This window comes from Heteronotia binoei, chromosome 19, assembly GCF_032191835.1.
Source record: "Heteronotia binoei isolate CCM8104 ecotype False Entrance Well chromosome 19, APGP_CSIRO_Hbin_v1, whole genome shotgun sequence".
Classification (NCBI taxonomy): domain Eukaryota; kingdom Metazoa; phylum Chordata; class Lepidosauria; order Squamata; family Gekkonidae; genus Heteronotia; species Heteronotia binoei.
The window spans coordinates 18,161,493-18,189,011 of record NC_083241.1 but is presented as its reverse complement, the minus strand read 5'-3'; the positions used below and the strand labels follow the sequence as shown (position 1 = coordinate 18,189,011).

At 51.2% G+C, this 27,519-nt stretch overlaps 1 protein-coding gene across 1 annotated transcript in view; it reads left to right on the top strand.

Moving 5' to 3' along the window:
• RHCG (Rh family C glycoprotein) overlaps positions 1 to 27,519 on the top strand; it is a 78,776-nt gene that overhangs the window by 23,951 nt on the left and 27,306 nt on the right. Inside the window, exons 4-5 of the mRNA XM_060260219.1 lie at positions 8,855 to 9,002; positions 10,145 to 10,311. Coding sequence (XP_060116202.1) covers positions 8,855 to 9,002; positions 10,145 to 10,311 — 315 coding nt within the window. The remainder of the gene's footprint in view (positions 1 to 8,854; positions 9,003 to 10,144; positions 10,312 to 27,519) is intronic.

Below are 27,519 nucleotides of genomic sequence, written 5' to 3'. Positions count from 1 at the left end.
TTAGGCTGTATCCGGCAGTGAAACAGTTGGCTCCAGCCTGGGATTTGACTCTGGTTCTACAAGCCCTCTCGGGGCGACCTTTCGAGCCCATGGCTACGTGCTCCCTTCAGTTGCTAGCTTGGAAGACGGCCTTCCTGGTAGCCATAACCTCGGCTCGATGGGTAGGGGAGCTGGCAGCCCTGCGTTGCGATCCCCCCTACTTGTGTTTCTCGGAGGACGGAGTGTGTTTATGACCTGACATCACCTTCCTCTCAAAGGTAGTGTCAGCATTCCACCTGGACCTGGAGACGTGCCTTCCAGTCCTTTTTCCCAACCCGTCCAATGAGGATGAGCGTAGACTGCACGCCCTGGACGTAAAAAGGGCATTAGCCTTCTACCTGCATCGAGTCAAGCCCTTTCGGAAAGACCCCAGGCTCTTCGTATCCTATGTCCAGCCTTCCCTGGGGCATAGGATTTCGGCCCAGAGGTTGTCCAAATGGATAACAGAGACTATTAAGCTCTGCTACCTGTTACGCAAGAGGCCCTTGCCTGGGCCCATCAGGGCTCACTCCACCCGAGCGATGGCGACTTCGGCTGCCTTCATGCGGGGCGTCCCACTACAGGACATCTGTAGAGCTGCGACCTGGTCCTCTGGGCACACCTTCGTACGCCACTACGCGCTGGACCTACGAAGTCGGGGCGATTCGGCTCTGGGCCGAGCGGTGTTGCAGTCTGCTTCCCGTTGATGGACCGTGGCACCCGCCTCCAGGTATGATTGTGGCTTGCTAGTCTCCCATCAGTGTGATGCACAGAGACCACGAAGAAGATAAACAGGTTTCCTACCTGTAACTGATGATCTTCGAGTGGTCATCTGTGCAGTCACACTCCCCGCCCTCCTTCCCCGCTGCGACCGGTCCATCTCTGGGCTGACGTGGCGGTCAGAAGGAACTGGCGGGATGTCCGTGCCCGTCGCAGTGAGCATGCGCGGTGGGGGCTCCTGGGCATGCGCACTGGGACGTCGGCGCGGAAATCCGCAGCTTTTAAGTTTACCGATCGAGATCGGCGCAGGCGCCTAACTCCCATCAGTGTGACTGCACAGATGACCACTCGAAGATCATCAGTTACAGGTAGGAAACCTGTTTTTATCCTGCATTTCCAGCATTTGCTCACTCGGTGTTTCTCGCAAGATGGGGATGGTGGCAACGGGATTTTTTTTTATTCTGCCACTCTCACATTGATCCTAAGAAGGGAGAGTGAGCCACTGAGTGAATGCATGATATTGCTACTGCAGGGTATTCACACTCCTTCAACTCCTCACCTCTGTTGGGTTGGGTCCAAAGAAGAAGAGTGTCACGGCTGGGGCCGGGTCAGGCAAAGTCCAGAGGCAGTCCGAGGTCTGTAGCCAGTAAGCAGGAGGGTCCGAGGCGCCAACTCCGAATCACTGTAGAAGTATCGCAGGTCTGAGGTCCAGAAGCCGAGGTCAGGGAGTCCAGAAGTCCAAAGCCAAAGTCAGGGAGTCAGGAACCAAAGTCAAGCCGGAGTGGATGCTAGAATGTCAGGGAGATGACTAGTTGCTTCCACAAAGCTTCCTCCCAAAGCCCACAGCTATATAGCCCTCTGCTGGCTGTTGCCCGTTTGGGCTAATTGCTGGCTCAGGGAGGCAGCCAGGATCCTGTTACCACTCAAGCATCCTTGCTCTTAGAAGGGCCAGAATCCTCTCAGAACTCAGGGCTCAGGGAGCGTCTTGCTTGTGAGCGTGCCGCCCTCCTCCGATCCCTGAGGTCCTGCCGGAGGCGGTCACGCACACGAGCCACCCGAGAGGGCGAGGCAGGGGGGCTGGGATCTTCTCCAGCAGGAGGCAGGGGCACTGGTGCAGGTGGCAGGGGCACAGTTTCCTCATCAGACTCAACTTCCTCTGAAGGGTCCCCAGCACCCATGACACTATCCCCCCCCCCAGGGCCCCCCTCCGTCGAGGGACCTGGAAGGTCGGGGTGGTCGTTGTGGAACTGGTGCACCAAGTCCGGGGCATGAAGATTGTCCTCGGGCTCCCAAGACCGGTCTTCTGGGCCGTATCCCTCCCAGTCCACCAGGTACTGGAGGCCTCCACGATGGTACCGGGAGTCCAGGATCTGGCGCACCTCATATTCTTCCTCGTCATCCACCAACACTGGTGGTGGCGGCGGTGGGGAAGGAGTCCGAGCTGGGTCAGGGGGTGCAGCCGGAACAAGGAGGGAGCGATGAAACACGGGGTGAATGCGGAGGTGGGGTGGCAACTGGAGCCTGAAGGCGACGGGGTTTATTTGTTCAACGACGGGGTAGGGTCCAATGAACCGTGCATCCAGCTTGTGAGACCGACCAGGCCGGCGCAGGTAGCGAGTTGAGAGCCACACCTGATCCCCCGGCTGCACTGGAGGGCCTTCTTGCCTCTTTCGGTCCGCAGCCCGTTTATATGCCTCCTTGGCTTGCTGTAGCTGCTCTCGGAGCAAGTCTTGGCTGGCACGGAGTTCTTGCAGGTAGGCATCGACGGCGGGGACATTCGTGGGTGGTAGGATCGCTGGGAAGAACCGAGGGTGGTACCCGTAGGTTGCAGCAAACGGGGTCATTTGGGTGGATGAATGGACCGCGTTGTTGTATGCAAACTCCGCTAGGGGCAATAGAGTGGTCCAGTCATCCTGCTGGTAACAGGTGTAACAGCGGAGATATTGCTCTAGCGTGGCATTGGTGCGCTCTGTCTGGCCATCTGTCTGTGGGTGGTAGGCCGAGGACAGGTGCACTCGAGTACCCAGGCTGGAATGGAGGGCTTGCCAGAACTGAGAGGAGAACTGAGGGCCCCGATCGGAGATCAGATGGGCTGGGAGTCCATGCAGACGAAAGATGTGTTGCAGGTAAAGCTGGGCCGTCTCCTGAGCTGTGGGGAGTTTCGGGCACGGAACAAAGTGGGCCATCTTGGTAAATAGGTCGACGACCACCCAGATACAAGTCTGACCCTTGGAGCGTGGAAGTTCCGTGATGAAGTCCATCGAGATGGTATCCCAGGGTCCTGAAGATGTGGGCAAGGGCTGCAGCAACCCTGAGGGTTTGGCTGGGATGTCTTTGGCCCGTCGGCAGACGTCACAGGAGCTGACATAGCGGGCAACATCAGCGCGAACTCGTGGCCACCAGAATTCCCTTGTCAGCAAGTGGGTGGTCTTATGCTGTCCAAAGTGCCCGGCGGGTAACGAGTCGTGGGTCAGGCGTAGCACTTCTGCCCGCAAGGGCCCGGGCGGCACATAGAGGCGTTCGCGGTGTAGCAAGAGGCCGCCTCGAGTCGTGAACTCCCCTGTTGGGTCATCTTGGAGAGCCTGGAGGTGTTGCTGGACCCAGGGATCATTGGCCTGGCTAGCCCGAATGTCGTCCACGAGTGCTGGTGAAGTGGAGGTGGCTGCAAATACTGAGGGCAGCAGGATTGGAGCAGCGGGCGCAGTCTCAGTTGAGGCAGGGGCGTATTCCGGTTTCCGGGAGAGCGCGTCTGCTTTCCGGTTCTGGGTATGGGGGATGTAGGAGATCCGGAAGTCGAAGCGAGAGAAGAATAGGGACCACCGGATCTGGCACTGGTTGAGACGGCGGGTGGTCTGGAGGTGTTCCAAGTTCCGGTGATCGGTGAGCACTTGAACAGGGTGGCGAGCCCCTTCGAGGTAATGTCGCCAAACCTCAAACGCCGCCTTGATCGCGAGCAACTCCCTCTCCCAGATGGTATAGTTCCTCTCTGCAGCAGTGAGCTGCCGCGAGTAATAGGCGCAGGGCTGTAGTGGCTGGGACGGCTCCTCGCGCTGGGACAGCACTGCTCCCAGGGCCACGTTGGAGGCATCAGCTTCCACCGTAAAGGGAAGCTGGGGGTCGGGGTATCTCAGGAGTGGCCCGGTGGCAAAGCGAGTCTTCAGGGTGGAGAAGGCGTTATCGGCCTCTGGGGACCAGTGGAAGGGTTCTTTGGGGCAGAGTAGTTGAGTCAGGGGTGTGGTCAGGGATGCGTAGGCCGGGATGAATTGCCGATAGTAGTTGGCAAAACCGAGGAACCGCTGCAGGTCTTTGCGATTCTGAGGAGCCTGCCAGGTCAGGACCGCTTCTACTTTTTTCGGGTCCATGAGGATCCCCTGCGGTGACACGATGTGCCCAAGGAACTCGACGGAGCGCAGGTCGAAGTCGCACTTCTCCAGCTTGGCGTAGAGACCATGGGCTCGTAGGCGCTGCAGGACCTGGCGGACGTGCTCGGCGTGCTGGGCAGGATTGCGGGAGTAAATTAGGATGTCATCCAGGTATATGATCGCGAAGCGGTCAAGCAGGTCCCGGAATATGTCATTCATGAACCTCTGGAAGACAGCGGGGGCATTGGTCAGTCCGAAGGGCATTACCAGGTGCTCGTACTGCCCGTATCGGGTCCCAAACGCGGTCTTCCATTCGTCTCCGGGCCGTATGCGCACCAAATTGTACGCTCCACGGAGGTCCAGCTTGGTGTAGATTTGGGCCCCCTTTAGGCGATCCAAGAGTTCAGGGATCAGTGGTAGAGGGTACCGGTCGCGGATGGTGATCTTGTTCAGGGCCCGGTAGTCATTGCACAGCCGGAGCTCCCCACTTTTCTTCTTCACGAAGAGCACTGGAGCAGATAGGGGAGAGGTTGAGGGTCGGATGAATCCGCGTTTCAGGTTCTTGTCCAGGAAGTCTCGCAGAGCTGCCAACTCCGGCTCCGACATTGGGTACAGACGCCCCACCGGGAGTGGTGCCCCAGGTACCAAATCAATGGCACAGTCGTAGGGCCGGTGAGGGGGAAGCTGATCAGCTCCTGTCTCTTCAAAGACATCAGCAAAGTCCACATACTTCTGAGGGAGCTGAGGACCACCACTCGGGATGCCAGCTGCTAGAGTGGTGGGAGGAGTCAGATGGGGGCATGGGTCTCGGAAGCGTAGTTCCTGCTGGGCCCAGTCCACGATGGGGTTGTGCAGCTTCAGCCAGGAAAGGCCTAGAATCAGCGGGAAGCGAGGCATGCGGGCGACATCAAACCGCAGCTGTTCTTGGTGCTGCTGGACGTGGAAGGTGATGGGACAGGTCTCCTGGGTGACGGGGCCAGAACGGAGGAGGCGCCCGTCAATAGCCTCCACCAGCGACGGAATCCCTTTTGTCTGCACAGGGATCTGGTGCTGCTTCACAAAGGCGGCATCTATAAAACAGTGGGCCGCTCCCGAGTCCAGCATGGCATACACGAACAGCCAGCGTTCGTCAGGCAGACGGAGTTTGACTGGTAGCAGGAATGGCCCTGGGGTATCAGCCCGCTGTTCGGAGGACCCAGCTAGTCGCCCCAGGCTGGGGGGTCCATTTACGCCTGGGGCTGCCCTTTTGGCGGCGGTGGCAGCGAAGGTCCAGGTATCCGATGCTTAGCAGGGCAGCCAGAGGCATAGTGGCCTGCCGTGCCGCAGTAGAGGCACAGATTCTGCGTGCGGCGTCTGGTCTTTTCCTCTGGGGTCAGGCGGGGTCGAGCAGCTCCAAGCTGCATAGGCTCGTCCTTGGTGCTGGTACTAGCTGGGGACGGGCGAGGAGCCAGGTAGCACGGCGCAGGGAGCTGGCGCCCTCTGGTCTTGGCTTGGCGGCGACTTTCCAGGCGGCCATCGATGCGGAGGCAGAGGGTGATAAGTTCTTGGAGCGTGGGTGGCTGCTCCACCCTGGCCAGTTCATCCAGGACCTCCTCTGCCAACCCCTCAGTAAACTGGTCCATCTGGGCAGCCTCATTCCACGCCAAGTCCTGGGTCAGGAGCTTGAATTCAGTGGCATATTGAGCCACCGAGGAGTTGCCTTGTTTCAGTGCCCTGATCTTCCGGTTAGCTGTGGCTGCTTGGACTGGGTTTGAGAAAGCAGCAGACAGGTGGGCCTCAAACCCCTGGTAATCAGTCAGTAGGGGAGAGGACGCGACCAGTAAGGGTGTGGCCCATTTGGCCGCCTGCCCCTTTAACAGACTGATGACGAAACACACCTTGGTTTTGTCATTGAGGAAGTCCCGTGCTCTCAGTTCAAAGTACAGCCGACACTGTGCTAGGAAGGCAGGAAATTCTTCCACGGCACCCCCAAATCTGTCAGGTGGGGGAACTGGGCACTTGGCTGGAGCACTGGCCGCAGGTTGTTGCTGCAAGTGCACTACTGCCTGTGTTAGCTGCTGTACCTGGGCTTGGAGCGCAGCCAGTAGTTCTGTGGTTTCACTTGCTTCAGCATCCATCCTGTGGAGTGGGTGTTTGTCGGTGGAAGCAATCTGTCACGGCTGGGGCCGGGTCAGGCAAAGTCCAGAGGCAGTCCGAGGTCTGTAGCCAGTAAGCAGGAGGGTCCGAGGCGCCAACTCCGAATCACTGTAGAAGTATCGCAGGTCTGAGGTCCAGAAGCCGAGGTCAGGGAGTCCAGAAGTCCAAAGCCAAAGTCAGGGAGTCAGGAACCAAAGTCAAGCCGGAGTGGATGCTAGAATGTCAGGCAGATGACTAGTTGCTTCCACAAAGCTTCCTCCCAAAGCCCACAGCTATATAGCCCTCTGCTGGCTGTTGCCCGTTTGGGCTAATTGCTGGCTCAGGGAGGCAGCCAGGATCCTGTTACCACTCAAGCATCCTTGCTCTTAGAAGGGCCAGAATCCTCTCAGAACTCAGGGCTCAGGGAGCGTCTTGCTTGTGAGCGTGCCGCCCTCCTCCGATCCCTGAGGTCCTGCCGGAGGCGGTCACGCACACGAGCCACCCGAGAGGGCGAGGCAGGGGGGCTGGGATCTTCTCCAGCAGGAGGCAGGGGCACTGGTGCAGGTGGCAGGGGCACAGTTTCCTCATCAGACTCAACTTCCTCTGAAGGGTCCCCAGCACCCATGACAAAGAGCAAAAGAGGCAACTGTCATCTTCAAGGAAGATAAACTGCTGCTTGCATCAGGGACCTGAGGAACTAGTTGTTACCCTTGTGCACAGGGCAGGAGGGGGATGAGGTCTGCCATGTGAATCTCTTGCCCAGAGCTCACTAATGCATGGATCCCAACCTGTTTTATGGAATGTAGTCACACAAGGAGTGCACATGTGTAATGATGCAGGAAAGTCCTGAGAGAAAAAAAAGCTCCTCAGACTGCCAGATTGGAGTATCAGATTGGTCTAAAACTTCAAGCCTGAAATAGGAAGACAAGCTTAAAATATAGACTTGCGGAACATAAGACAGCTTTTGCTTTCAGTTAAAAGCCCCCTTGATTTTGCAAGCAGCCTGAATAGGCCTTGGTCAGTACTGGGATGGGAGACCACCACAGAAGACTTGTGGTTGCTATGCAGAGGAAAGCAATGACAAACTTATCTCTGCTTTGTCTCTTGCCTGGAATGCCCGTTGGATGGGGTTGCAACTTGACAGCATCTTGTTCCTGTTTTTGCAAGCCCTAGAAAACATTCTTCTTTGACTAAAATCATCGTAGTTTCATCTTCAGTGGTATTGAAATCAATTAATAGGGCCAGGTATTAATCAACAGGAATTTAATTATTTCTACATCTTTCATATAGATTTCTTTCTTTCTTATATTTATATTGTTTCTTTTTTTCTAAAGAAACACTCAAGTACACTCAGAAGTACAACAGATATGAAACAGGTTGTAAGCAGGTCAAGGGAAAGATCCTTGCTCTCTCTGCTGCAGGTGGATGCCTACTCCCCCCACCCCCACCTAATTACATTTGAAGGGGCAATGGGGAAAGTTCGGCCCCATGACCCTGGTTCAGTCTGTGGTTCTCTCCCTCCATGGCGGCTTTAAAAAATACATTGGATGAGTCTGTCATGGATCCCCAAAATAAGGTACTGTTAAGCCTTCAACATATTGCAGCAGCGGAGGGGGGGGGGGAAGCAAACTTTAAAAAATCTCCCCGATTGGGGATCTAGAGTGATTTTTCACTGTTCTCCCTCCTTCATAGAGGTAGGTTAGGCTGAGAGATTGTGATGGGCCCAAGGTCACTCAGTGGGCTACCGTGGCAGAGCAAGGGGACTCAAATCCAGCCATCCCAGGTCTTAGTCTGACATTCTAACCTCTATGCCACGCTAGCCTTCATACCTTGGAACAATTAGAAAAGGGGCTGAAAATAGACATGGCTCTAAAGGAATTGCTTGTGCACTCATATTTCATGCAGACCTCATCTAAGTGAGGCTTTTCTGAAACTGGGAAGGGTACAGAAGAGACCAGTTGATCAACCAAGGGAAATTGTAGCTGACATTGGTATAGGGGACCAAGCCGTCATCTTTGGCTGGTTCCTGCAAGGAAACAAACTGCAGCATTAGGTGGGCCTTTTGTCTGATTTTACAAACCATAGGGCCAATTCTCAAGCTCAGTGACTGAAGAAGCCAGCACAGTGTGAAGGGTGTTGAGGTACTGCAAGAGTTCAGATCGCTGTCAACAGCACAGGTGATGCTTGGGCCTGCCCCTCTGCTGCCCAGGTGCAAACAAAGCCAGTAGTGATGGGTTGAGAAGTTGCGGTCTTAGAATGCCTTGAACCTGGGCTTTTTTTGTAGCAGGAACTCCTTTGCATATTAGGCCACACCCCTTGTTGTAGCCAATTCTCCAAGAGCTTACAATAGGTCCTGTACTAAGAACCCTGTAAGCTGTTAGAGGATTGGCTACATCAGAGGTGTGTGACCTAATATGCAAAGGAGTTCCTGCTGCAAAAAAAGCCCTGCCTTGAACCATCCCCAGGAAGGTGACTCTTAATTTTGCACGTGGCCAACAACTTCCATGTTTTGAGTACTAAATGTCCTTTTGCTGCAGTTGAGAAAATTTACTGGTATCCAGGAGGCTCTCAAAGAACCTTCCACTTGGTGTGGAGAGAATGTTTTCCAGACTGAACCTTTTTCTTTTCCAAAACATCAGGTAAAAGATGCTGGTGGATCAATGACCATCCACACTTTTGGGGCTTACTTTGGTCTAACGGTAACTGCCATCTTGTATCGACCAAACCTGGATCAGACCAAAGACAAACAGGGTTCCGTCTACCACTCTGACCTCTTCTCCATGATTGGTGAGCTGGTCTTCAGACTGGGGTGTTCCCAAAGTTGCTTTCAGCTTTTGTGGTGGTTAAGCTCAGGGAAGATGAGCTCAGGCTATCCTGTCCCCTATCTTCATTCTCAAGCTTTCTGAAATGACCCCTTTCTCTTGCCCAGGAGACAACTTGAAACAAAAGGCCTCTGTGCTTCTTGAGAACTGTAACGTGCTATATTCTTCAATGTCATGGGTGGGGTGTAGGCTCAGTGGTAGAATACCAGTTTTGCTTGCAGGAGGTCCTGGGTTCAGTCCCTGACAATCCAGTTTAAAAGGCCTCTATTTAGGAGGTGATTTGAAAGATCTCCACCTGAGACCCTGAAGAGCTGCTGCCAGTCAGTATAGACAAATATGCTCCATGACAGAGCAATGGCCTGGCTCAGTGTAAAGCAACTTGTGTGATGTGCATTCAGAAGCAGGTTGTGATAGAATGACATCTAGAATTTGATATCCAAAGAAATTCTCTTTTTTAAAAAAGTTCCTAGATTTTATGATCAGAATTAGAGAAAATAATGTGTCTCTTACCAAAATGTCTTCAAATTTTAAAAAGGTAAAGGTAATCCCCTGTGCAAGCACCAGTCGTTTTTGATGTTGCTTTCACAACATTTTCATGGCAGACTTTTTACGGGGTGGTTTGCTATTGCCTTCCCCAGTCATCTACACTTTCCCCCCAGCAAGCTGGGTACTCATTTTACCCACCTCAGAAGGATGGAAGGCGGAGTCAACCTGGAGCTGGCTACCTGAACCAGCTTCCACTGGAATCAAACTCAGGTCGTGAACACAGGGCTCTGACTGCAGTACTGCAGCTTTACCACTCTGCGCCATGGGGCTCTTTCACCCAATTTTACCCAAGCAATATCTGAACCACATGAAAGGTTTGAATCTCTCCCTAAAGGAAACAAGGGAATATGATAGTGGAAGAAACATGGTATTTAGAGCTAATCCAGTTGCTTAAAAAAATTTTTTTTTTGCACAATTGGCTGTTTCCTGTTCCTCCACTTTATCTTGAAACTTTCTATTCTCTTCCATTTCCTGTCCCATCTCCAATATTAACCTCTCCTTTGTGAACTGCTTGTGTGGTCACTATGAGATGCACTCTCAGTTCCTTGTATCCTGTTCTAGGCACCCTGTTCCTGTGGATATATTGGCCTAGCTTCAACTCAGCCATCTCCAATCATGGGGATGCACAGCACCGAGCCGCCATTAACACCTACTGCTCTCTGGCAGCCTGTGTCCTCACCACTGTGGCCTTCTCCAGTGTGCTGGAAAAGAAAGGCAGGATAAATATGGTGAGTGTAATGTACTGAGTTCCGAGACATTCCGAAGGCAACATGCTTTATTGGGTAGTACATCACAAAGACAACATGGCGGGTCTCTGCTTATATACAATCCCCGGAACAACCCCCTTACCTGGCCAGGTCCAATCCTGGCCAGTTAAACTTCCCACGGTTTCCGGTTTCAGCACCCCGAGGTAAGGAGCTTCCCAGGTCAGTTCCCAAGGATAGCCCCCTAATCAGGCAGCAGAGGAGCCTTCCCACAGTGGGGGGGACTCGCGTCTCGGATCCCAGAGGGGTCCGTGCAGGCAGGCAGCTTGAGGAGCGGGACGGGATGATCAGCAGCGGCTGTATCCCGATCCCCTCCTCGCTGCAAGCATCGCTGCCCTTGGTCGCCATTTTAAATGGCGCTAGGGTTGAATACCGAACTCTTTCAATCTTCTTTCTCATCTGTAACTTTGGATTCTGCATGATTGGTCTGGACTGGACTTGGTGATTCCTCTGCTGATTATAAGTCATATCATTTTCTTTTCCTTTCGGAGGCTGGAGAAACCAAGAAGAGCGGCGTGAAAGGGGGAAAGTGGGGGGGGCTACCCAGTTTCCCTCTTCCCCAAGCAAAGGCTTCTAAAAGTTTCTTGCCTTGATTCCCATCTGTTTTCAAGTGACTTGCTCAGGATCTTAATTTCTTCCAAGTCCACACCAACCTTATTCCAAGAAGAAAATTTGTTGGTGTAAAACTAATCAGAATTTCCAGAAAACTTGACTTGTATACTGGTAACTGACCAGCAGACTTCTAGTGAATATACCAGGCAGTGAAATCAATAGCTTCCTGGGAAAATCTATGTTCTGAATAAAACTTGGCTGGTCTTAAATGGTTAATAACACTGTTGGAGAAGAAGAGGAAGGGAGTTTTATGGAATAAAGTTTGCTGACTCCAAATAGGCATGAGAGATTTCTTGCTCAGGGGATTACAAGAGAGAGCTTGTGGGAAGACGGGAAGTGCTTTGTTTTCTACCTCCCCCCCCCTTGTGTTTACATTGTCTATTTTTGTGGATTATAAATCTGTTGTTGGGATATATGGGTCTTTTTTTGTTTGATTTTTCTGTGTGCCTAATGGTTGGATTATAATGATAACTTGACTGTTTTGAATGCTCTGGTGGATTTTTGTTTTGTTTTTTCTTTCATTTAATCTGGATTTTGTGCTACTCTTTTTGGCTTCCTGGACACAAGAGTCTACTGCCCTTTGCAGCTGGGTTGTGTATTTTTAAAGTTCAATCTGCTATTTTTGTGTGGTTTTTTTAGAACGGAGTCTGACTATTTGGATCTGACAGTTTTGGATTACAATTTATAGTTCTGGTCTTGGATTGTTTGACTGAACTGCTGTAAAACAAGGAGTGACAATTCTATTAGATCTGAATTAAGGATAAAATGGTCTAGACTGAGCTCAACTATCTATTGTGAGAACGCAATACAGGCCACTGTTATTGTGAGTTTGATTGTCTGGGGTTGGTGATAACCAGAGGCTGTTAAAAAAATTGTTTAATGGTTACTATTTGTTGGGGCGTGTTAAAGTGTAGATACATGTAAGAAGGCTTTGCTCCTAAACAAGTTACTACTTTTCCATAATATTGATATTATGGCTGAACAGTGGGTGTGTTGATATAAATAGGAGCACTGTGTTCAAAACAAATTGGTTAAGTAGAAACATTTAAAGTTTTTGGCTGTGAGGTCCAGTATACTGGAGAGGATGGACAATAATTTGACTACTGGTCTTAAGGAGGTCCAAAGGAAAAAAGAGAACCAAGAAGGTAGACCCACGATTCCGTCGCCTAGCGTGACATCTGGTCCTGGGAAGTTTACACTGGTACCCATGCAGGGTGATATGAAAGATATGCAAAATACTCTTTTAACTGCAATAGCACAATTGACAAGCAAGGTAGATAATATAGGAGAGCAGATGGCGGAGATTAAACAAGTGTCAGAACTTGAAGAACTTCAAACGAGGCCCATGACTCTGGTTAAAGTCTAAGCATTTATTGAGAACAGTACAGGTAGAAGGCAAGTTGATTCTGATGATGAGCTCAGCAGCAGTTACATTCTTTAAGTTATTCTAGTTGCAATAACAAACTGGTTCCCACCCCTCAAGAGGCCCTGCTTGGTTTCCAAGGCTTCTTATCGATGAGAGAGGAGAGGGGGAGGCAGCTTCAAAGGTTACTGGCAGATGTTTCCCAAGGACTCCCCGTCACCCTCCAGTTGGCTTGGAATGCGAAGCATTTGTGCACACTACTAGATACAAGGCTAGCTATTTCCTAACAGTTACAATATAGATTCAGCTAAGCTAAGCAGGCATTACAATCATAGAGTTCAATAATTACAAGTTCTGACATACTGCCCCCCCTAGGCTCCCCGCCCGGGGCTTGTGCGGGTACAGTTGGTGGAATCTCTTAAGCAGTTGTGGGGCAGACACGTCACCGGCTTTGACCCACTCATCGCAGCTCGGGGGGAAGTGTTTCCACCGTATCAGATAGTGCAACACTCCACGTTGGACCCTGGAGTCTAGGATTTCCTGCACCTCATGGTGGCTCTGGCCCCTCACGCGAGTAGGGGGCGGTTCGGGGGGGCGCGGGTGCCAGGGCGTGGCCCCCGGGTCTTTACGAAGAAGGCTACAGTGAAACACCGGGTGGATCTTACTAAACATTTTGGGCAACTCTAGTTCCACGGTGACCTTATTGATCACGCGTTTTATTTTGAAGGGACCAAGGTATTTGTAAGTCAGTTTCCGACACTTTTGGGAAAGGGGAAGGTTCATGGTGGAGAGAAATACTGAGTCCCCTTCCTTGAATTCCCACTGGGGGGAGTGCTTCCGGTCGAAATGCTTTTTATAATCTTCTTTAGCTCTCTCCAGGTTCTCCTGTATCACCTTCCAGCCCTTCTGGATCCCCTCCCACCATTGTTGACAAGAGGTGGGCTCAGTGGCGTTTTCGGTCGGGGAAAGGAGAGGGACGGGCTTTCCTTCGTAGCCATTGACGACCTGGAAGGGGAAGTTTTGGTGGAACTGTGTAAGCTGTTGTTGTACCCGTATTCTGCAAAAGGCAATAGCTCCACCCAATTGGTCTGCTGGTAGTTGATGTAGCACCTAAGGTACTGTTCCAGCAGGCCGTTCACCCTCTCCGTCTGTCCGTCTGTCTGGGGGTGGTAGGCAGAGCTTAGCCCCTGCTCTATGCCTGTGAGTTTGCAAAACTCCCGCCAGAAGTTGGCAACGAACTGCGGCCCGCGGTCACTAATTACCTTATCTGGGAATGAGTGGAGGCGGACCACGTGATTAAAGAAAAGGTGCGCCAATTTCTTAGCAGTGGGGAGCTGCTTGCATGGGATGAAATGGGCTTGTTTGGAAAAAGTATCTACCACCACCAGTATCACCGTTTTCCCTTGAGAGGGGGGTAGCTCGACTATGAAATCCATCGAGACCACCGCCCATGGTCGCGTGGCGGTCGGTAGGGGAATAAGGTGGCCCGGTGGTTTCCCCCCCCTCCGTTTCGCCATGATGCATGTGGGGCATGAAATCACGAATTCTGACACATCTCTTTTCAATTTGGGCCACCAGAACTGTCTCGTGACTAGGTTCAGGGTTTTCACATAACCAAAGTGCCCTGCTAGCCTGCTTGAGTGGCAGTTTTCCAGTACTTCTTTTCGCAGGGTTCTGGGCACATAGATCTTCCCATTGTAATACCAAAGCCCCCCTTCTCCCTTTTCTACCCGTTTGGGCCGATCCCCTCCCTCTGCTTCCGTCTCGGCCACGAACCGGTCTTTCCCCTTCAGTTCCGGGACTCCGGTTGTTTTCCCTGATCGAGTGGTGACTCCTCCCGCTACTTGGTCTGGGGGGATCAGGGAATCTATCACCTCCTCTCTTTGACTGTCGTGCTGGGGCATACGCGAGAGCGCGTCGGCCAAAAAGTTTTTGATGCCGGGGATATGCTTTAGCACGAAGTCAAATTTAGCAAAGAATCCCGCCCACCGGATTTGTTTTGCAGTCAGCTTGCGACGGCCGGTGAGGGTCATCAAGGTACACCACCACCCCCTTATACAAGAATTCCCTCAGCACTTCATTTATAAAGTTCATGAAAACCCCTGGCGCCCCTTGAAGCCCGAAGGGCATCACCAAATATTCAAATTGTCCCATGGGTGTATTGAACGCCGTTTTCCACTCGTCTCCTTCTTTAATCCGCACGCGGAAATACGCGTCTCGGAGATCGAGCTTGGTGAAGATTTTTCCCTCGGCCACAGTGTTCAATAAGTCTCTTATCAGCGGGATCGGATAAGCATTGGACATGGAGATCCCGTTTATCCCGCGAAAATCTGTGCAAAGTCTAAGCCCCCCGTCCTTTTTCTTGCGGAATAGAACAGGGGCTGCATGGGGGGCCGTGGCCGGCCGAATGAAACCCCGCTTCAAATTTTTGTCAATGAATTTTCTCAGTTCCGCTTTTTCTGCCCACCCCATGGAATACAGTTTCGCCTTCGGTAATGTCTGCCCTGGGATTAGTTCGATAGCACAGTCCGTAGGGCGGTGGGGAGGGAGCTCGTCAGCCTCCCGCTCACTGAAGGCTTTCCTTAAGTCCCTGTATTCTTTGGGGGTCGACCCTATTTCCTCAAGGGTGAGGCAGAGTCTCTCGTTCTGAGGAGGGGCCTTCGGACCCCACTCGGTGTTCCAATGGTGGTGCTCACACCGCCAGTTCGGGAATCGTACGATTTGTTCGGCCCACCGAATGTCCGGTTGGTGTCTAGCCAGCCACCCTGCTCCCACCACTACATCAAAAGAGGAGGACGGGGCTATGACGAAAGTCTCTATTCCCCAGTGCTCCTCCGTCCCCACGGGGGTAGCTTGGGTTTCTAGGGTGCAAGGTTCCCCTCTCATGGTTGACCCGTCCATCTGTTCAAATTGGATGGGATGGGGGAGGGGGGACGTGGCTAGTCCCAGCGCTTCCACTAGGCGCGGGGTGATAATGTCTCGGGTGCACCCGGAATCGATTAGGGCGCGGGCATGCATAAACCGCTTGAGGTTGGGGTTCAGGAGGGTGACCGCCATGAACAATAACCCCCCGGTAACTCTCACCGTCAGTAGTGCCGGCGTTTTCTGGACCTGCTTTGCGGCACCGATTAAAGCAGGTCGCTGTCGTTTCCCGCCGGCTCCTGGTCCCAGGACTCCTCTATGGTGGTAACATCCTCGTCAATCGCCAAGGATGTGGCGACGGCGCCCCGGCTGGGCTCCTTGGAGCGGCTGCCATTCTTCTTCTGCACGGTGGGTGCCGGCTTGGGCTGAGTAGGGGTCGGCGTTTGCCTCGCCGGGCAGTTGGCGGCTAGGTGATTCGGGTCCCCACACTTGAAGCACTTGCGAGCCGCGGTGGTGGGGGTCGAGGTCGCGGGGGCCCGCTTCCCTTCGGGCTTGCCGGATGCGGGACTCTGCTTCCCCCCCTTCTTGCCTTGCTGCCGACGCCGCATCTCCACATGTTGGAGGTCGGTTTCCACCTCCCCCGCCAGCTGAATCCAACCCACCAAGGTATCGGGCCTCCCTTGGTGGTAGCACCGATCTAGAATGTCCGCGTTCAGGCCGTTCTTGAACGCGGTATACTTCATCACTTCGTTCCAACCCCTGGCCGCCGCACAGTGGTCCATGAACTCGGTAGCGTACTCACGCGTTGTACGGTTCCCTTGCTCTATTCTTTGTAGAGCCGCGATGGCCTTCTCCTCCCGCAGGGGATCTCCGTACTGTCGGAGCATCGCCTGCAGGAACTCTGCCACGGTGGCCAGTTCGGGCTTCCGTCCCGTGTAAAGCCCCACGTACCATTTCTGAGCCGGTCCCCTCAGTCGGGAGGCGATGTGGGCTACGCGGCTTGCTTCCGTGGGGTAGCCCGCTCCCCAGTGTGTGAAAAACGTGTTGCACTGGATCGTAAAGTATTCCACCGCTTCCCCGTCTCCGTTGAAGGTAATCTTCAGCTCCCGGTGTCCTCCCCCATCCCCTCCAGCCGGGGCGACCGGCACTACTGGTGGCGGTCCCGCGGGGGCTGGGGCTGCTGGGGCAACCGGCACCGCGGGGGGCCCCGGTGCTGCGGGGCCGGCGGGTGGTGGCGGTGCCGGCGGGGGTAGCGGGGCCGGCGCGCCCCGTGGTCCCTCTCGGGCTCCGGTCTGCCTCCGGATCGCGTCCAGCTGTTCCCGGATTTCTCAGGTGATCTGGACATGGCTGGCCTGGATCTCTTCCATCAGGGCCCAGAGATCTGCCTCCATGGGTTTGTTGGTGGGCTCTCCGTTATCTGGTGCCCTTTTAGCCATCTAGCCAAGGTTCCCAGTTCGGATAAGCTCAAAAATAGGATCAGAATCAAAATGTCAGAACTTGAAGAACTTCAAACGAGGCCCATGACTCTGGTTAAAGTCTAAGCATTTATTGAGAACAGTACAGGTAGAAGGCAAGTTGATTCTGATGACGAGCTCAGCAGCAGTTACATTCTTTAAGTTATTCTAGTTGCAATAACAAACTGGTTCCCACCCCTCAAGAGGCCCTGCTTGGTTTCCAAGGCTTCTTATCGATGAGAGAGGAGAGGGGGAGGCAGCTTCAAAGGTTACTGGCAGATGTTTCCCAAGGACTCCCCGTCACCCTCCAGTTGGCTTGGAATGCGAAGCATTTGTGCACACTACTAGATACAAGGCTAGCTATTTCCTAACAGTTACAATATAGATTCAGCTAAGCTAAGCAGGCATTACAATCATAGAGTTCAATAATTACAAGTTCTGACAACAAGAACTTCAAGAGAACAGAAAACAAACAGCAGAGACTAATAAAGCTTTGAAGGTCCTAGATGCACAGGTGGCAGATAATAGTCAAAAGGTGGAACAACTGGAAAAGGAGCAGAAAGCATATGATAGTAGATTTCTTCATACATGCTGCGGTTTGTACCAGAAGAAAAATCCAAAGATCTTCTGAAAATACTAACTGAAGCCCTCTCAGAGATTTTACACCTGATAAGATGGAAGAGGAATTTGATCAACCTAAGCGGATTCCATCAAGCTTCACAAGACAGAACAAACTGCCTGGTGAGATTCATTTGAAGCTTACAAAGAAGAAAACTAGAGACAATATTCTGAAACAAACGAGAGACAACCCAGTGACAATAGCAGGAAATACGGTGAAGATCTTGAGAGAAGTTCCATGGCAAGTTAGGCAAAAAAGAAGAGAATATCTGAATTTGACAAACTTTCTGAGAAAAAGAGAAATTCCTTACATGTGGCTAATGCCCGAAGGCCTACTTTTTACATATGAGGAGACTAGGTACAGGATAAACTACATTCAAAGCCAAAAATTTCCTGGAGAAAATTGAGAAGAGAGAAAGGAAGAAAAAGAAGGAAGAGGATGAGGAAGAAGAAGATATTTCAGATGAAGAGGACTCCAGCGGAACAAGGAAATGTCCAACAAGACTGCAGACTAAAACAGATAAAAAAGATAGTGATAAGAACAATTCATAATGGCTTCAATTGTCTCTATTAATGTGAATGGACTCAATTCGCCTACTAAAAGGAGGAAGACCTTTAAATATTTAGCAAAATTAGAGTCGGATATAATTTGCCTACAAGAAACCTATATCTTGACGAAAGACCAACATCTCCTGAGAAACAAAAAACTTAGTAATTTATTTACAGCAACAGATTCAAACAAAAAGAAAAGGGGCCTGACAATTTATATAAAGGACAAATTTAACCCACAGCTGCAGTATGCTTCAGAAGATGGAAGAATTTTATTAGTGGAGATGGTGGTGGATAGTAAAAACATTCTGCTTGTAAATATTTATGCACCGAATGAGTGTCAAGAAAATTTCTTTGAAAATTTACATTTAAAGCTAGTAAACCTGGACTATGCAGAATACTGTTTAATAGGTGATTTTAATGCAGTTTGTGATAGACAGCTGGACAATAAAACACAAAAATATACTAAAGTCAAAGGACTCCAACTACCAACAAGTTTTTGGAAGCTTGCAGAAGAAGTGGAATTAGTTGATGCATGGAGAACAAGATATCCAAATTCAAGAGACTTCACATATTATTCTGTGTGTTATCACTCGTGGTCAAGAATTGACATATGCAAATCTACAAATTTGGTTAAAGACCTTGTCAAGACGGAAATCCAACCAGCAGTCATATCAGATCATAATCCTGTAATGATAAAACTCAAGGGAATACAGTTGAGAAGAACCTGGAGGTTAAATACTTAAATCTTAAAAGATAAAGTCTTCCTTCAAGATACTAAGGCAGAAATGAAATCCTTTTTCAAACAGAATATAACCCAAGATGTGAAGATGCAAGTAGTATGGGACACAGCTAAAGCATATTTCAGGGGTCTAGCAATTAGATTCAATGCCAAGAAAAAGAAGGAAAGAACCGAAAACTTTCGAAAACTAATGTTGCAAGCAGAAAAAGCTGGGAAAAAATTGAAATCACAACCTATAAAACAGGAATTTCAAAATAAAATTTAAAAAATACATCAGCTTAATCTATTACTTATAGAGGAAACAGAAAAAAATTGAGATTCACCAGACAAAACTATTTTGAATATGCCAACAAACTGAGAAGATGGTTGGCCTATAGATTGAAAAAAGAGAGTGCCAAAAAAATAATACCAGTGTTGAAAGACGAAAATAATAAAGAGGCATTTCAAAAACAGGAGATAAGTAGAATAGTGGAACAATTTCATAAAGACTTCATGAAGCTAAACAAGTCCAAAAGGAAGACTTAGAATATATTGAACAGAACAACCTCAACAAATTTACAGAAGAACAACGGAAAATTTTAAACGAACCAATAACGATAAGAGAAGTGGGAGAGGCAATGGCATCTCAAAAGAATGGTAAATCACCGGGCCCAGATGGGTTATCTACAGAGTTCTATAAAGTTTTTGAAGATTGTTTGTTGATACCATTTAAATGTCTTATTGAAAAGATTCAAAAAGAAGCTCAAATACCAGCCTTGTGGCAAGAGGCCACAATATCCTGAATTCTGAAAGAGGATGCAGACTTGAAAGACATAAAAAGTTTCTGGCCTATCTCCCTTTTAAATGTGGATTACAAAATTTTTGCTTCAATGTTGGCACAACACTTAAAGAAGGTCTTATCGACTACAATACATTGAGATCAGGCAGGTTTTCTCCCCAAGAGATATTTGAAAGATAATGTCAGAACAGTATGTAATATAATGGAATATTATGAGAATCACCCTGAGAAACAATTAGCATTAATTTGTTTGGATGTAGAGAAGGCCTTCGATAATGTGAATTGACAATTTATGTTTCAACAGCTGAAGGCTATGGAATGTGGTGAGGATTTTTTGAGAGCGATACAATCAATATACTCCTTACAAAGGGCAAAGGTGATGGTGAATGGAGACCTAACAGAAGCAATTCCTATTAAAAAGGGTACAAGACAAGGTTACCCCCTGTTACCATTGCTTTTGTGTTTAGAGATATTGAATAATCAAGTAAGAGAAGACTCAAGCATTAAGGGAGCCTTGATCAAGGGTGAACAATACAAATTGAGAGCTTTTGCAGATGATTTGGTTTTTATACTAGAACAACCATTTTGACTCAATTGACCTTTTGATAAATAAGATTAATCCATTTGGCCATTGGGCTGGACTAAAGATAAACTACCATAAAACAAAGTTTTTGACCAAGAATATTACGATAGAACAAATTCAATTACTCCAACAAAAATCAGGATTTTCTTATGAGAAAAGAATTAAATATTTGGGCATATATATTACAAACAAATGTAGCAGTCTTAAGATGGATAATTATGATAAACTGCTTAAAGAGATTAAAAAAGATTTGGGTAAATGGCAGAATCTGAACTAATGGGAAGAATAGCTTCAGTGAAAATGAATATTCTACCAAGATTGTTATTTTTATACCAAACTATACCTGTGCTTCTAACTAATGTGTTTTTCCCAGAATTGAATAAAATGATTTTCGACTGCATCTGTCAAAAGAAAAAACCAAGAATTAAACTGAAGACCTTACAGGACTCTAAGTTAAGAGCGCGCTTGGGGCTTCCCTACTGGCAACTGTATTACAAAGCTTCAGTTCTGACCTGGATAAGAGATTGGGTCTTACTGAATGACAGGAGACAATTATTGTTAGAGGGTCATGATCTCACCTTGGGCTGGCATGCGTATTTATGGTATCAAAGACTAGAAGGCCACTCTTACTTTGTTCCGGAAATCGTTGTACCAGACATAGGCATAGTTGTACCAGACATAGGCATAGTTAATGAGAGTCTACCAGAAAGTCTACCGGAAAATTCCAAGAGTCTACCAGGAAATTCCAAGATGGGTGTTCCCAGTAAAAGCATTCACACCTCCAAATCTTATAAGACCAGGTCAGAGCTATAGATATGAGGAACTGTTGAAAAAAGATAATTGAAAACCAAGGAAGAAGTAGAAGAGATGGAGATTAAAATGAACTGGTGGTTGAGAACACATGTGGAATCTAGATATGCCAAAGATAAGATAACAGATTTTAATATGGAACAATATCCATTTGACAAAATCTTTTTGGGTCCCCAAGAAAAACTAATTTCTAAATTATATTCATATTTGCTACAAAAGAAGATGCAAGATGAGATTGTGAAAGATTGCATGATTCAATGGGCTAAGAATGTTGGCTACAGTATTATGTTAGAAGAATGGGAGAGGATATGGAAACTTACAGCACAATCCAGAGGGGGGGGAGCGGAAAGTCTTTTGGGAGCAGACGAGCTGCTACATAGGCGCAGGAAGGGTTTACACCGACGTACGACTGGCGCCGCCACAGCGGAGGGGAGTTACGTGGGCGGGGGGCCACCCGAGCGCCGCTCTGCCTGAGGGCAGCAGCGCTTGAGGGCTGCGCCTGAGCGTGGGCGGAAGTGAGGCGGAGTACGGCGTCCAGGCAGAGGAGGGGGTGGAGTTGGGGGCGTGGCCAGGCTTAGGTGACTTCCTGAGCAGTTTGGCCCATGACCCGCCCCCCTGAGAGGCGCAACGTTACACCGGCAAAAATAGCGACATGTCCCATAGGCATTCGTTGAAACCAAAAGCAAAGGTGTGGAAGCTCATAAACCGCTGTGGAAGCTCATAAACCCCTTAGGGAGTGACGTGACGTGATTGCCTCGCCAATCCCCTCGCGCCTTGGGCACCCAATCGTGGTCTCCCTGCTCCTAGAAATACTTCCGCTCTGGCCTCACACAACTCAGTTGTTAGGGAGAGGAGCACGTGGCGAGAAGTTCTGGTGAGCTCCCGGCCATACAGACTTAGAGTGAGGAACAGGCAGGCATGTTGGTGACTCCAAAACACCTGCACACGGGCCTTTTCTTCTGCAGCCCCGTATCTTTGGAACCAGCTCCCAGAGGAGGTGCGGGCCCTGCGGAACCTCGATCAATTCCGCAGGGCCTGCACGACCACTCTTTTTAAACTGGCGTTTCCAAATAGCTGAATTACAAGTGCACAACAAGAAATATTCGCCATCGATACCAACTGACAGATATAGCATCAGCGACAATAATACAACTAGATTTAACTAATGTAACTTAATTTAATGTAATTAGATTAATAATGGTTTTTAATTAATGTATTAACTGGTTTTTAAGGCTAATCTAATGTTTATTAATGCAATGGTTTGTTAATGTATTGTTGTTTTTCCTGTTGTTAGCCGCCCTGAGCCTGCTTGGTGGGGGAGGGCGGGATATAAATAAAATTTTACTTTACTTACTTTACTTACTGCACTGTGCAGTTGCTTTGACAGTATCTTTGTCTTGTGAAGGGGAGAGAGAGGTTTCTCCCCTGGGGCTAACTGCTCTTGTTTCCAGGTCTCCACAGGTTCCGGGCTCCCAGAGGCTCTGCATGCGAGAACTGTCGCCCATGGCTGGGTAAGTTCCACTGTCCCCCTCCCAGTCTTCCCCTCCCCTCGCTCTCAACCGCTTGGTGTGCGAGTGTCTCTGGCACTTGAACCAGGCAGTGGGCTCCGGCAGGGGGCATTTGCTGACCCCGCTCCCCTGTGCTGCTGCTGGCTCCCTTCCCTTGGTCTGCCCTCTTCTGCTTTCCCAACCCCTGGCAGAGCACAGGTTGTGTGTGTGTGGCAGCTTCCCCATCACGGGGAGGTGGGTCAGAGACTGTCCCTTTAAGAGAGTGCCTGGCTGAAACGCAGTCTGTTCTTCCAGCCACTGCCCTTGCAGGTGATCTCTATCTCCGTTTTGCAGGTGGGACTCCAACACAGAGGCTTCTGTGTGTATCTCTCCATGGCCCCCCGCCACTCCCTCAGCTGTTTCTGCCTGCCGCTTTGAATGGAGCCCTGCCCACGGCGAGACTGCCCAGTGCACGCCAGGGAGACTTGCACTCTGTTCCGGAAAAATAAAGTCTAAGCTGTGCCTTCTGTTGTCTCTCCTGCTTGGCAGCTGCTGCACATTCCCTGGGCAACCCCGCCCCCCTCTGTGGCCTCTCCGAGGGAATGTGTCAGGCGTGGGTTCATTGAAGCTCACAAGAAAGCAGACTTAGTAATTTAAAACAAAGTTGCATTTATTGGATACTTCAGAGTTACTTCAGCATGATAGGTATTCGAACTGATGGAGATCAGCTCCAGCTATTGGCATTTATTCTTCTACATCAAAGCAATGGCTTCTACCCCCCCTAATTCCCAAAACAAAAGGTTACTTTGCATGTGAGATCTTTCCCAGTGCTCCCCCCACCCTTATCTTTCCGTTGGTGGTTACAATTCCCAGCGCCAATGTCCTTGGGGCCTCCGGGGAGGAGGTGAGAATCTGGCGCACACTGTCTACTTCAAAGGGACCTTGGCAACCTTTGATATTCTTGGGAAGCTGTTTCCTACTCTTCCCCCCTCCCTCCTTGTTACCCCGTTTCTATGTTAGTAGGCCTCTCTAGCAGCATAGCATATGATTAGTAACAGTATTGATTAGCATCATAAATGAACAGAGCCTGACAGAATGCCTGGGAGGGTGGGCAGACTTGGTTTTGGGGGGCAGAACAGTCTATGAGCTGCCATGCTGCCCCCCGCATGGCTGGACAGGGAGGGGAGTGCCGCCCCTCACCCTGCCCAGGCTGACAGCCTACCTGACCCCACAGGGCTGTTGGGCGCGGTGCACTAAGGGGGGGCTGATGAAGTGGACTCAGAGTTCTGCAGCTGATGCACTTGCACTCTGAGTTCTGCAGCCCCCGGGGGGAGGTGTTCTGTGCACATGGCAGGGGGCGTCAGGGCAACACAGGGGGTCTCTGGGTGGGAGGGTGTCTGCTGCTGGCCGTTGTCTATGACAGCAAACTCCTGCACTTGGTACTTACTGCTTATCTGCCTTCCATTGGCAGAGTCTCTGACAGTGGGAGGGTGTGAGGGGATTGATGGCTTCTCTGTGGTCCAGTGCGAGCCTGTCTTGCCCCCACCCCTGCCTCGCCACAAAGCCAGGCTTCTCGTGCGCGCATGCCCAGCCTCACTCCTCTTTCATAACAGTCAGGGATGCGGAGAGGCGGCTCCAGAGAGGCTGATAGCCATCCCCAACCTGCCCCCAAACAGAGAACGGAGCCATCAAAGGCAAAGGAGAGACGTCCCTACCACATGTTCTGAAGGCAACATGCCTTATTGATTAGTACATCACAAAGACAACATGGCTGGGCCGGGTACCCGATTATATACAATCCCCGGAACACCCCCCCCCCCTTACCTGACCAGGTCCAATCCTGTCCAGTTAACTTCCCGCCACAGATCTTCATAGTGTCAGAACTTGTATCTTTGCTGCTGGTCCCCTATAATGTGACCAATGCTGTATGGTAGTTTTACTGTGCCTTAAAGCTGTATTGTAACTGAACCAAACTGACTCCATGTTGTAACCTCTGCTTAACCCAGAGTGCCTGAATAGTAATTAACCTTGCCCCACTGGTATCCAAAATATTTGGGGCTGTAGAATGAATTATGTCTTGTCTCTGCACATTCTCACACTGGGACCCTTTGAAGCCGAACAGCATGGCCTTCGAAGTAGGGAGGCATCCTCTCTACTGATAGTGATGGTGAGAAGACAGCTGCGCCCTGAGATGTGAATTGTGGCTTTGTGAGATGTTTGCTTTACGTGTATAAAATCAAGCTGATGCTGGCTCTCGCCATTACTGTTATCTTGCCTTTTCCAGCACCTAGTTCTCTTCAATAAAATCCTAGCTTTGTAACTAAGTATGGGATCCGTTTGACGTTCTTGAGTTCTGACATTATAACAGTAATCCCATTGTTCGTGGCTTATCTGTACTGGAGGCTTGGCCCGATGGCGGCAAAAGTACCAGACGACGGAGAGCCCACCACCCCATCGGAGGACCCGCCGCTCGACCCAAACGTGACGGGGGTCCGACGCAAAATTAAGGTTCCAGCGCCCTTCTCGGTCGACGCCACTTTCCCGGCTCCGCGAACCTGGAGCCCACGGAAGTCCACGGCAGCCATCGACGCCGCGGAGCAGCGGTACCGAAGCATGTTGGGCGAAGGAGGGGCAGGAGACGACGACGAGGGCCAGGCGGAGGGCGCGGAGCCCCGAGGGGGGGAGGACCCGATCCGGACCCTCCGCAACGAATTATTCGATTGGGTGCGGGAGATCCACGGCGACGTGCACCGCTCCCGCGTGACGATGGCCGAGGAGATGCAGCAGAACCTGGGCGCTATCCACGACCAGCTCCGCACCTTGCAAACCGCGGTCCTGGGGATACCGTATGGAGTGTTGCCACTGGGGCAGCCGCCCGCCGCCCCACCGGCCCCCGCCCCGCAAGCTCCGGCCGTCCCGGCGCCGCCGGCCCCGGTGGGCCCAGCAGCCCCGGCACCTCCGGCCCCGCCGGCTCCGGCACCGCCAGCGCCACCTGCACCAGGGGCCCCGGCCGCCCCGGCGCCGCCTGCGCCACCCGTCCCGATCCCGCCGGCCATACCGGGCCCAGCGCCGCTGCCTGGGGCGCCGCGAGCGCCAGGTGGGGCCGAGGGACGGGGAAGAGAGTTGAAGATTACGTTCGATGGGAATCCGGAGGACGTGGAATACTTTACTATCCAGTGCGACACGTTCTTCACCCACTGGGGTGCCGATTACCCGACCGAAGCCAGCCGAGTGTACCACATTGCGTCTCGACTGAGAGGGGCGGCCCGCAAGTGGTACGTGGGGCTCTTCATGGGAAGAAAGCCCGAATTAGCTACCGTGGCAGGGTTCCTGCACGCGATGCTCCGCCAGTATGGAGATCCCTTACGGGAGGAGAAGGCGGTCGCTGCCCTCCAACGCATCGAACAGGGCAACCGCTCCACCCGCGAGTACGCCACCGAATTCCTGGGGTACTGCGCGGCAGCAAGGGGATGGAACGAGGTCATGAAATACACCGCGTTCATCAACGGGTTGAATCCGAGCATCCTCGACCGCTGTTACAGTCAGGGAAGGCCCGATACGCTGGTCGGCTGGATCCAACTGGCCGGGGAGGTGGAGACCAACCTCCAACACGTGGGGATGAGGAGACAGCAACTAGCGAGAAAGGGAGCCAAACACACCCCAACTAAATCTGAAGGGAAGAAGGCCCCGACGACCTCCACCCCGTCTCCCGCCCGCAAATGCTTCCAATGCGGGGACCCAAATCATCTTGCTGCTAACTGCCCTGGGAAAGCGGGATCCACGCCACCCACGGCGCGGCCAACCACCCCGGGCCCGAAGAAGAAGAAGAGCAGCCGGTCGAAGGAGCCCAGTCGGGGCTCCGTCGCCACTTCCTTGGCGACTGACGAGGATTTTACCACCAGCCTGGCGGCAGTCGAGGAGTCGACCGAGGAGTCGGATGACACCGAGTCGGCGGGAAACGACAGCGACCTGCTTTAATGGGTGCCGCAAAGCAGGTCCAGCAACAGCCGGCACTCCTCACGGTGAGAGCAACTGGGGGTTTACTTTTTATGGCCGTTACCCTCCTAAACCCGAACCTAAAGAGATTCATGCACGCCCGAGCCCTAATCGACTCAGGGTGTAACAGGGACTTGATCACCCCCCGCCTAGTTGAGGCGCTGGGATTAGCCACTTCGCCCCTGCCACAACCGATGCAGTTTCAGCAAATGGACGGGGGGCCCATGAGGGGGGAACCATGTGTTTTAGAAACTCAGGCGGTCCCGGTAGGGACCGAGGAGCATTGGGGAATTGAAACTTTCGTAATTGCCCCCTCCTGCTCTTTCGACGTGGTAGTTGGCTCAGCCTGGCTCGCCCGCCACCAACCCGACATAAGGTGGGAGGAACAGATCGTCCGGTTCCCAGATTGGAGGTGCGAGCATCACCACTGGCGCCCCGAGTGGGGGCCGCACGCCCCCCCCCAAAACATGCGGGCGTGCCTCACACTTGAGGAAGTCGCCTCCATCCCCAAGGAGTACCGAGACTTAAAACTGGCATTTAGCGAGAAGGAAGCGGATGAACTACCGCCCCACCGCCCTACAGACTGCGCCATTGAACTAATCCCCGGGCAGCAGCTTCCCAAAGCGAAACTGTACTCCATGGGTTGGGCGGAAAAGGCGGAACTCCGAAAGTTTTTGGACAAAAATCTAAAGCGTGGTTTTATTCGACCGGCCACAGCCCCCCATGCCGCCCCCGTCCTATTCCGAAAGAAAAAGGACGGGTCGCTTAGACTTTGCACAGATTTTCGTGCGATAAACGGGATTTCCATGTCCAACGCCTACCCGATCCCGTTGATAAAGGACTTGTTAAACACTGTAGCAAAGGGGAAAATATTTACCAAACTCGACCTCCGGGACGCGTACTTCCGCGTCCGCATCAAAGAGGGGGACGAATGGAAAACAGCCTTCAACACCCCACTGGGACAATTTGAGTACCTTGTCATGCCGTTTGGGCTACAGGGAGCCCCGGGCGTTTTTATGAACTTTATCAATGAAGTGCTGCGGGACTTCCTGTTCAAGGGGGTGGTGGTGTACCTTGATGACATCATTATCTATTCACAAGATCTAAAGTCTCATGTGCCTTTGGTCAGAAAAGTGTTAAGCACCCTTTGTAAACACAAACTGTATGCCAAACTGTCGAAATGTGAATTTTACAAGACCGAACTTGATTATTTGGGCTTCCGGGTGTCGGGGGAGGGATTGTCCATGGACCCCGCAAAGGTCCAAGCGGTGTTAGACTGGGAACCCCCTCGAACCCGCAAGCAGTTACAAAGTTTTAT